General features: G+C 29.7%; 2 protein-coding genes across 2 annotated transcripts; one reads left to right on the top strand and one right to left on the bottom strand.

Annotated features, from left to right (window-relative positions):
- Positions 1–8,023: 8,023 nt before the first annotated feature.
- On the top strand, positions 8,024–9,265 carry LOC112735480 (agamous-like MADS-box protein AGL80). The gene is made up of 2 exons (XM_025785014.3): positions 8,024–8,258; positions 8,340–9,265. Exons 1-2 carry the CDS (start codon positions 8,044–8,046, stop codon positions 8,842–8,844), a joined length of 720 nt encoding a protein of 239 aa, XP_025640799.1. The 5' UTR covers positions 8,024–8,043; the 3' UTR covers positions 8,845–9,265.
- A 45-nt stretch (positions 9,266–9,310) lies between these two features.
- LOC112733744 (U-box domain-containing protein 21) lies at positions 9,311–11,110 on the bottom strand. The gene has a single exon (XM_025782811.3). The coding sequence runs from the start codon at positions 10,783–10,785 to the stop codon at positions 9,481–9,483; it is 1,305 nt and encodes a 434-aa protein (XP_025638596.1). The 5' UTR covers positions 10,786–11,110; the 3' UTR covers positions 9,311–9,480.
- Between the last annotated feature and the right edge of the window lie 654 nt (positions 11,111–11,764).

Below are 11,764 nucleotides of genomic sequence, written 5' to 3' on the forward strand. Positions count from 1 at the left end.
GTAAACATATATATTATACACGATATATATATTTTTTACAAAAAAATTAGAGTGAATACCCCATCCGACTCCTGACAATTATCTCGAAAGGACAACGAGACTCCCAAGAAAAAAAATACCCAATCCGGCCCCTGATCTTTTTTTTGGGACTGATTAGCCCCTGTGCAAAAAAAAAAACAACATTAATTTTTTTGGCACAGAGGCCTCGTTGTCCTTTCGAGGTAATTGTCAAGGGCCGGGTTGTATTTTTTTTTTTGTCAAGGGCCTCGTTGTCTTTCGAGGTAATTGTCAGGGGCTATTTTGGGTTTTTCTCAAAAAATTATAACAGATAAACTTATACGAATCTACAAGTCGAGTCTACGAATCGAGTTTAGGTCAGCTCCACGAGTTTACCTAGACTCGCGAGTTTAACCACCTTGGACGGAGGAATTTGAATTTGAGAAGTTTTTTACCATGCGAAGTGATGGATACAAACCCTTGAAAATATTGGAAAAAAATAACACTTTGCTCCTAGCATTAGACAAAACCAGATAATTATTCCAAGACAATTCAATATGATTGATTTTGAGCACTATTAAATATGTGGTATTCATGATATAACATAGGACGGTTACACTATCTTTGTATACATTTTAATTATTCCAAGACAATTCAATATGATTTGATTTTGATCACTATTAAATATGTGGTATTCATGATATAACATGGGACGGTTACACTATCTTTGTATACATTTTGCTTTATATCTTTGGTCATTGCTACGGTGCTTAAGGTAGATTCCTTCAGCAGGTGTAAAGAAGTGGTAAAAAAATGTGAAAATGACGCGTGTGAGGGTTAGGCTGACACTGAGGTAGATTTTGTGCAAAAACAAAAGGTGCAGTAACTGTCGGATAATGAAGTTAGATTAATCTACACTTAATCATTATAATTACATTAGTAGGCTTTTTTGGTGTCGATCTGTGACCCTACCCTTTTTGTAAGAAGGCAGTTGGTGTACAATTTAAAAGGTACGGCATTTTGAGCCTCCAAAAATTTGATAATTCAAAAATAATAATAATAAAAAGAGTAATATGAATGTCAACCAAAAACAAATATATATATATATATATATATATATATATATATATATATATATACACAAAACATTACCCTACTTTGTGTTATCGCCGTTTAAGTCTTTAACCAAACTTCTCCCGCATCATAAGAAATCTTCCCAGGTACTCAGACAGATTTAAATATTTAATTTGAATTTTGAACTAAATTGATAACCCATTTACAAGGAATAACAATTTCATTTTACCGCTTAAATATAATTTTCAAAACATATTTCTATACATAATTATGTCAAAAAAAATTATTAGTATGGAGACAACTTAATCTATTTTACTTCAATAATTAGACTCCTAAACAACAATAGTGTTTTCCAAAAAAAATAAGAAAAATAGAAGACAATAATTTGTACAAGAAAAAAAAAATAAAAATTTCATAAAAAATAATTATATACACGGAAAAAAATAAGAATTTGTACAAGGAAATTTTTGTTTAATTTTAAATTTTTTCTTTATTTTGACAATGATTTAAATTTAGAAAAATCAAAAATAAAAATATTGTTAAAATATAAAACATTGTGGTCTTTTTTTAAATTTTGTAACATTTTAAAGAGTTAATAAATATTGTATAGTTATAGGCAAAAAAAAATATTATATAGTTACTAGAAGAATTTATAATAATAATTTACATATTTATATGAATATACATCGTTAACAACTTAATATTTAGTTGTATGAATATAAAAAATGAAAATAATAAAACATAAAAGTTATTATTTACATTACAAATTTAAAAAATATATATTTGGAATCAAATTTTTGTATTGACATTAAATATCTATTATTATTATTATTGTTATTATTATTATTATTATTATTATTATTTAAGTCCGTATCATATTTTTTTTCCTAATCCATATATAGTCTATAACTTTGTTATCATATCCTATCAATCACACAATATTCAAACCAAACAAAAAATAAGCCCAAACATCATATATCTAAAAATTCTCTGGGACAGCAGAAAAAAGCCCAACAAATTAATTATGGAATTACCAATTACTAATCACCAACACCTCCCGACAACTCTTCTGATAGTTTCTGTCATTTCTGCGAATGCAGCAGGATTTTTCACAGTGATACAACACGCGTCTATCCTAATGTAGCCGCATCGTTTCAGCAAGTGCGGAAAAAGTTTTCATTCAGTACAGTAGCACGACCCTATATCTTTTACTTTGTATGTTAAAAATGATTATGAGATTAATTTTGATGCTGAAAATGTAAAACATTTTACATAGTTATTTAATCACATTTGTTTTTTAGATCACCATTCACATAATTAATGTATAAAATTATTATTTTTATTAATTTTACGTTACATAATTAAATGCATGTGTAAAACTACTTTGTACTAATAATACACTAAAATTATTAATTAAAAAATAATTGATAAAAAAATATGAGAAAATATTTTTTCCTGTATAGAACAGAAATATCAGAAATATACAAAATGATGCACAATAATAAACCAAATTTTATTTAATAATTTGTTAATTTTTTTATAAAAATGTTTCATTTATATCGATGTGTATTTTTAGTTTTTCTTTTATCTAGTCAACCAATTGAATTAGAAAAATACTTTTTTATACATTATCCTCATACAATTAAAAATATTTATCATAAGTTGGATAAAAAATAGATGCACAATTTATTTATTTTATTTCTTCTTCTTTAAAAAAACAATGAAGATATATGTCACCCGAAGTCCAAAATTACTACTCCAAACAATAGGAGAGACATAATATTTATGAATCATTCTATCATTATACAATAGGTTATATTCTGATTCTAAGCATACTGATGTAGCATGTTTTGGTATTAATACGCTTGTCTCTCTCTTTTTTTCTTATTTTTGAAAAGTATTAATAATTGATTTGTTAACATTAATGATTAATTATATATGATAAGATATGTCAATAATTATAAATTTTATATCATACCTTTTTAAGTAATTACAAGATTTGTTAATAATTATTTATTAATTATGTTGATTCTTTTTTATATTTATCATCATATTCATTGTATATAGAGGATTTTATTTACCGTTTATGAACATATGTTCTAGAATTGGAGACTTTTATTTAGTTTCTTAGTTTAGTTTGATTCTTTCTTATCTTTATTGATATTATATATAAAGTATTTTATTTACTATTAATGAGCGTACATTCTAAAGTCGACAATTTTTGTGTGGTTTTTCAATTCGTGTTTCTTCGTAAATATATAATATATTTTTTATTTATAAAAAAAAAGAAATTGATTCCTCTAAGAAAGAAATTAAAATTTCGTCATCTTTTTACTAATTTTTCCATACTTTTATAACTTTAATTATATAATAATTGTTCCTAATTAAATTTATGGGCAATTTACGTTAGTAAATTGTTTGATACCAATATTACGCAAATACATTGTTTTCAAATTCAATACGCAAATGCGTTGTTTCACTATTTTATGTAAACCTCTACTGGCAGTAGCGGTTTACAGGTGTGCATAAACCGCTACAACCAGCCGCGGTTTATGTGTGTGAGTGTGAGTGTAAACCCAGCGGTTTACGTACGTGTGTGTGAGTGTAAATCGCTACTGGCAGTAGCGGTTTACGTGTGTGTGAGTGTAAACCGCTATAGGCTATTGTAGTGTGCTGCTTATATAGTCAAATTATACAAAATTAAATAAAAATTAACTAAGTTCCATACAAAACTAAGTTCTATACAAAAGAACATGTATTAATAGAAATAATTAAAAATTTTATATGAATAATGAGTACTAAAAATTTCGATACAAAAATATAACAATATGCATTAGAGAATATAAAAAAAAATTCTAAAAAAACATATTACTATGAACAAACAAAATAAATGTAAAATTGATTAAAAAAATCAAAACTTATAAAAACTAATAATTATTCTTGATTTTTTTATTACAAATAAAATCGAATGGCAAAATTAGCAAAAAAATAATATTTTTTTAAATTATTTTTCAATTTAATAATTGTACATCACGTAAAAACTACACTTAGTTATTTCCAGTGAATAAGAGTTAAAACATAGAAGTCATGTTTGGCTTTAAAGAAAAGAAACAGACAAACAAAAAATTTCTGATATTTAACAAGAAAAGTCTAATTAAAAAGATGTTGCAGCGAGTACAATACATAAGCCTATATTAAAATCCACGATTATAAAAATAAGTAAAAATATAAATATATAATAATTAATTTTAGTAATTTATTTTAGTATATAAATAATATTTTTAATCAAACATATACAAAATAAAAAGATACATGAGTACATAAAAATAGGGAGATATAGTTCAGTTAGAGAGTAAATTACACAAAAAACAAGAACAAAAAATACTGTTTTAATATATTATGTGTATAATACACCTATATATCTCCCTATTTTTATGTACTCGTGTATCTTTTTATTTTGTATATGTTTGATTAAAAATATTATTTATATACTAAAATAAATTATTAAAATTAATTATTATATATTTATATATAAATATATATTATTTAATTTATTTTTAATATGTATTTTATATTTATATTTTAACTTATTTTTATAATCGTGGATTTTAATATAGGCTTATGTATCATGGTCGATTTTATGTACTCACTGCAACATCTTTTTAATTAGACTTTTCTTGTGAAATATCATAATTTTTTGTTTGTCTGTTTTTTTTTCTTTAAAGACAAACATGACTTCTATGTTTTAACTCTTGTCCACTGTAAATAACTAAGTGTGTTTTTACGTTCTGTTCAATTATTAAATTGAAAAATAATTTAAAAAAATATTATTTTTTGCTAATTTTGTCATTCGATTTTATTTGTAATAAAAAAATCAAGAATAATTATCAGTTTTTATAAGTTTTGATTTTTTTAATCAATTTTTCATTTATTTTGTTTGTTCATAGTAATATGTTTTTTTAGAAATTTTTTTTATATTCTCTAATGCATATTGTTATATTTTTGTATCGAAATTTTTAGTACTCATTATTCCTATAAAATTTTTAATTATTTCTATTAATACATGTTCTTTTGTATGGAACTTAGTTTTGTATGGAACTTAGTTAATTTTTATTTAATTTTGTATAATTTAACTATATAGGCAGCACACTACACGTAAACCGCTATAGCCTATAGCGGTTTACACTCACACACGTAGCGGTTTACACTCACACACACGCACGTAAACCGCTGCTGTACATTCACACACTCACACACATAAACTGCGGCTGGTTGTAACGGGGTTTATGCACACCTGTAAACCGCTACTGCCAGTAGCGATTTACATAAAATAGTGAAACAACGCATTTGCGTATTGAATTTGGAAATAATGTATTTACGTAATATTGGGGATCAAACAATTTACTAACGTAAATTGCCCTAAATTTATTTTTTTCATAATTTTGCAACGTAATTATCTTTTGTGACAAGCACCCTATGTTTGAAATGGGTTGTATTTATTAAGACATAGTCAAATTTATTCAAATATTACCTTTGTGTATTGTAAGAATTAATATATTTGTTTCATTTTGTTATAAGATTTTAGTTTATATACTTTCTTTAAAAAATAGATGCTTTTATAAGGATAAGTTTGTACTGTTTAATATGCATGTTTTTAAGATGAGATTTTAATTTTAGCGTTAAAAAACAATACAATTTTGAATTAGTGAGCATAACTCAAAACTAGAGATATATATCATTAATGCTAAATTTGTTGGGTTATGCTTTTAAGTTTTAAGATTACATGTTTGGGAAAAAATTCTAACATGATAAGTTTTGGTGGCAAAACTTAGGAAATTAATCCCAAAATAACTCTTGACAATTATCTCAAAAGACAACGAGATTCTTGACAAAAAAAATATCCAATTCGGTTCCTGAGATTTACTTTTATGGGATTAATTAGTCCTGTGCAAAAAAAAATTTTTTTTTTACATAGGAGCTAATCAGTCCAAAAAAAAGATCAGGAACCGGATTTGGTGTTTTTTTTTTTTTTTTGACTTCGTTGTCCTTTCGAGATAATTATCAGAGGTCGGGTAGGATATTCACTCTTAAATATAAGATCGATATAATTCTCAAATACTTATAAAATATTTTGAGTAGAGTATAATTTTTATTTCTATCTATTAAACTTATCTAAATAGTTAGAGAATTATTTGTTATAGTTTTTTAACAATATATTATTATTTTTTACTACTCTAATCAATATTTATTATTGTTATTAATTTGATATTATTTTATATAAGTTAAATATATTCATAAATAATTTATTTTAAAAATATATTTCAGACATAAATATAAAGAAATAAACATTTTTCGTATATCGCATAGACTGTTTACATGTGAAACTACATGTTATAGCAATTAACAAGTGATTATAACATATCATTTCAAAAAAGGAAAATAGTTGGTAATGAAAATCAAATCCAAACATCTCCATGCAAGTATTGTTACCAAGAAGTTCATGTTGCACATTATAAGGGATGAACAGAATCTTTCATCTAACACCATCTATTACAAGAATATACCATTTCCAAAATTTAATGATAATGGTATCATAGTTTTTCCTAATACATACAGGATTCATATCCAACCAGGCACGGACCTACATGGAACCATGGGGGGGCACTTGCCCCCACTCTCATTTAATTTTTTTAAACAAAAAAAAATATATACATATATAATATGCCCCCATTTTAAATTTTAAATGATCCCATTACAAATAAATTAAACTAATTATTTAAAACCTTGAATCCATTTTATCTTGCTATCATTTTGATTATGAGTTAACCTAATTAAATTTAGTCTTCTCTCATTCTCAAATCCTAGTCGTCACTCATTTATTCTCTTAAACTCTCTTCTTAGTTTCATATTTTCAACATTTTTTTTCTATTCCTTGTTTAGTGGTCATCTTGTCTTCATCAACAGGTAAATTTTAAATTCTCTATTTTGTTTTATACAGCTCTCTATGATTTTATGTTTTTTTTCAATTTTATTGTTTCTCTTTTCATATTTTCGATTGCAAATTTTAATTCAAACAATTATAGTTTAGGTATTAATCTATTTTTATATTCTCTTCATGAATTTATATATTTTATTTTATTTTTGATTTAGTGATCCTTATTATTTATTTGTTTATCTTTTATTCTATTCTATTATATATAATTATGTTGCATATAAATTTCTAAAGTGAATCGATCAATTTACTAATTTAGAATATATATTTTTTATTTTTAGAAATAATAATGGAAAAATATTTTAAAAGAAAGCTACCACTAGAATCTGAAGTCACTTCATTAGTCTCTTCTAATAAAAAAAAGTTTTTAAAATTCAATGTAAAAAGTTTCATAGTTGATCCTGAACAACGACCCAAAATTTTAAATTATGATATAAATGACAGAGATGAAATTAGACAAATTTATTTGTGAAAAGATCATTGTCAACCAAGAGAATATAATTTTCTACAAACATATTTTGGGACTTTTTTTGGTAAATTTAATGCTGATTGGTTTGATGAATTTAGCAATTAATTGGAATATAGTATTTCATAAGATGCTGTTTTTTATCTCTATTATTATCTTATGAAATCTGATAGTGCGAGTAGTAATGCTTTTATAAAAGAGCTCTTTTTAAATTTAAATTAATATATCTTTTGATAATAATGTGAATTATTTTTGCCCCCTTACCATAAATTTTCTGGTCCGTCACTGTATCCAACCTATTGAATTAGTTTCTCATATTACAAAGATACTCCACATCCATGAATATACAAGTGCATTTAAAATGACATCTTCTTAGTTATAGTGCATATATTTGGTACTGAATGCTACTAACAAGGACTTATCTAAAATTGATTTGGCTATCTCAAATTGAACCATATAAATAAGCACTTGTTAAACAAGAAGATCACAAGAAAAAAACGTTTCGTTTTTAAGCATGACTAGAAAGAAGGTGAAATTGGCTTTCATAGTGAATGATTCTGCAAGAAAGGCAACTTTCAAGAAAAGGAAGAAGGGACTATTGAAAAAAGTTGATGAACTCAGTACTCTTTGCGGGATTGACGCATGTGCTATCATCTATAGCCCGTATGATCCTCAACCAGAGGTTTGGCCGTCGCCATTGGGGGTTCAACAAGTGCTTTCCAAGTTCAGGTAACTTTGCAGTTACTTACTGATTTGTTATATGCAGGATTTTTGTATTTAATTTTATTTTCTGATTACTATGATCGTTAGGAGGATGCCTGAAATGGAGCAAAGCAAGAAGATGGTGAACCAAGAGAGTTTTCTAAGGCAGAGGATCGCAAAGGCGACAGAGCAGTTGAAGAAGCAGACCAAAGAGAACAGAGAGAAGGAGATGACCCAGCTCATGTTTCAGTACCTTGGTGAAGGTAACATCATGCACAATGTGAACATGCTTGATTTGAACGATCTTGCATATTTGATTGATCAGTATTTGAAGGATATCAATAGAAGGATTGAATTGTTGACAAGAGAGTCTCAGTCTCAGAGTCAACTCCCAATGCCACCACCACCGGTAGTTAAAGATGAGGTGGCAAATGTTGAAGAAGAGGGACAAGGGAGCCATGCCCAGCAAGGTTTGAACATCAACATGGATTCCATGCAACCAAAGGAAAATTGGTTTGTCAATTTGATGAGTGGTGCTAATGTGGATCAGCCACATGTATTTGGAGATGCTAATCAACAGAGTGGATTTTGGCCTAACACATTTTTCCATTGAAACAAACAAACGAAGAAATTCAAGTGTTATAAGTGTGGGTTCCTTTGTTGGAGTTGGATCTTTTCATGTTTAAAATAAATATGATTTGGCATATGCATATTTTTATATGAGATGATTGCTCTTAGAAAATAAAATATTAAAAAGATAAGCAATCAGTAATAGAGATTATGTTCATTTTGAACATTAGAAGATCTAGTTCCTTTTGTTATGTGTTTATATGTGAAAATAAGTGACCATGTGCTGGTGGTCTATGACTCTTAAGTTTGGCTTGTTTTTCTCTTTGTTATGTCGCTCTCTGTTTTGATAAACGGACTCTTGGCTTTTGGTGTGGCTTTTTATTTTGAGATTTGGTGCTCCTCTCATGATTCCAAGGGATGCATTTCAAGGAATCAATTGAATACATAACGCAATTTCCATGCTCTGTTTATGTGTATTATTAGATGATATAGAGAGAGAGAATCTCAGATTTTTCCAAAAAATGAATTTCATTATTCAAAGAATGAATTGAATGTTGGAGCATATGTATGCTTCCTTTATGCGAGTATCTTTGTACAACAAAGAATGAATCAATGTTCTATGCTATATTGCTATGAGTCTATGACCTACACAAGAAGAAAAAAGATGAAGTGTGTCTAATTAGAATGACTTCTTAAGGTACTTGAGTTCCAATGAAGAAGAATCAACACACTGTGCCTTGCCTCGATAAGCATTCAACAGTTTGAGCAACTCAGTAGCCTTCTCCTTAGTGCTATCATCACAACCAACTTGCAACACAACCAACAATTTCTGAAAGGCACCAACTTGAAGGGCCTCAATCAGAGCCCCTTCATCACGCTTATCCCAAACCTTCCAAAGTATAGAAACCGCAAAGCTAGAGGCCAATTCTGACACCCTCAAGATCTTCTTGATTGCAAGAGGAACCATTAGAGCATTGCTCTTGGCAAAATCCTTCCCCTTTTGGAAATCACAAATGGAATCCAAGACCCCCAATGCCTTCTCAGTTATCCCTCTTTCACCATCAAGAATGATATCCAACAGCAATGAGACCAAACCTAATTCCACAAATCTCTCTGCAATTACTTCTCTACTTTGTGCTAATGAAACCAAATTGAAAATTGTGGCCAAACATGATTTTGTAGCAATTGGACCAATTGGCTCCCTAATCATCTTAACCAAAGCCTCAACAAGTTGTTCATTTTTCTCCAGTGCTTCAGCACTTAGCTCCTTAATCACCAAAGAAGCACTTTGTCTTGCTCCAAGGTCATTACCACCTAGGAACAAAACCAACCGGGTCAACGAATTTTCCGAGCCCAAACACCCTTTACCCTCTTCGCCAATAGGAAGCATCCACGTCAGATTCTCCAAAATCTCTGCCAAGACAACCACGTGCTTGCCGAACGAATCACGTGAGAAATTCTGAAACGCACGTGCGAGTACATCAGCGGAACCGTTGCCAACGACGCACCTCTTGTTCCTCTCGTTCTCCTTCCCCCAAGCCTTGATCTTGGCCAAAGATTCCCGACACGTGGCATCATCACCGCGCTGTGAACCGGACAACAAGGCCTTACATTCCTGGGAAACGTCGTATCTGGAAAGGGGAGCCCTAGGAGTGGGGATCCTCTGGACGCCATGGGAGCTGTTATCGACGCACCAATCCTGAATCATCTTTCTGATGGCGTGGTTGGGGATCATGTCGGAGGTAGTTAGGAGCTGTTTGGTGACGGGGCAGGTGTTGTTACCGGATTCAAGCCACTTGTCGATGCTGTCCCTGTCGTAGGTTATGCCGGTTGAGAGGGTAACGGGGTCTTTCATAATGTCCAAGCTCACTGGGCAGCAAAAGTGTACGGGGATGACAATCTCATCGGCGGAGGGAGGTTGATCCTCCTTTGTCACCTTACGGAGATGGCGGAAGACCTTTCTTTTGGTCCAAGACAAAACCATTATGTCTTTCTTCTTTGTACGTAACTGATAGATTGATGAATCAAGTGTAATTGGAAGCTAAAGAATGTTTGTTTGGGAGAGTTGGGTTATTAGATTTATATACATGTGGGGGGAATACGCGGGTCAAAGGAAGGGTAAAGGGTTGAGTGCGTGGTCCAAGAGAATGGTTCAAAGTAAGAAAATGAAATGAAACGAAGGAATATTGTGTTGACCGTTGAATGTTTGAAGATTGGATTTGAGCAACGATATTTGTCAATAAGGGACAAACAAAATATTTAATAAAGCAGAAGAGTAGTACATATGAGAAAGTAGGAAATTAGGAATTGTACATAGTAGTTTGAACTTTGAAGGCGATCGTGTTATTGCACCCCGAAGCAAGCTCAAAGAAACTCGTGTATAGCGCGTAACAGCTACGCGGCTGTGACCGTGTAGGCGTAGCGTGTCCGCCAGCTTCTAATTTAACAGCCCTGGGTAACAGCAGTATGCACCAGGCTTTGAACACACTCCATTATTATCGTATGGACACTCGAACTTACTCAATCTCTTGAACTAAGACTAAGTCAGTTTAACCCTCAATATTTAGCAAGAAAGCTAAAAATACAAGAAAAATAAAATTTTGGTAGAAAGAACACTATATTACTTAAGTGTTTGTTACAAATCACTCACACATCCAAACTCTAACTCTCACTCTTTATTCATAGTCATCCACCTTCTCAATAGATTGTTAGGATTAAATCTAATGAACGGTCCAGATTAATCATCCAGAACTTTCACTACAAATATCTATCTTACTATATATTTTCTAAATACTTCTAGATTATTCCATACTATTTTTCATACTCCTATATACATTCACATTCTTCTAGAATACTCTACAACCTTTTAGAGTATTCTAGAACCTTCTAAAATATTTCGGGACCTTCTAAGACATTGTAGAACGTTCCGAAACCATTTAGAGCATTCTCAAACACTCTAAAAA

This window comes from Arachis hypogaea, chromosome 13, assembly GCF_003086295.3.
Source record: "Arachis hypogaea cultivar Tifrunner chromosome 13, arahy.Tifrunner.gnm2.J5K5, whole genome shotgun sequence".
Taxonomy (NCBI): domain Eukaryota; kingdom Viridiplantae; phylum Streptophyta; class Magnoliopsida; order Fabales; family Fabaceae; genus Arachis; species Arachis hypogaea.

What these genes read in the sequence shown, in the direction of transcription:
- LOC112733744 (XM_025782811.3), bottom strand. Translation starts at nt 10,785, where the DNA reads ATGGTTTTGTCTTGGACCAAAAGAAAGGTCTTCCGCCATCTCCGTAAG.
- LOC112735480 (XM_025785014.3), top strand. Translation starts at nt 8,044, where the DNA reads ATGACTAGAAAGAAGGTGAAATTGGCTTTCATAGTGAATGATTCTGCA. An exon ending in CAAGTGCTTTCCAAGTTCAG is followed by an intron (nt 8,259 to 8,339) that starts GTAACTTTGCAG and finishes TATGATCGTTAG; the next exon opens with GAGGATGCCTGAAATGGAGC.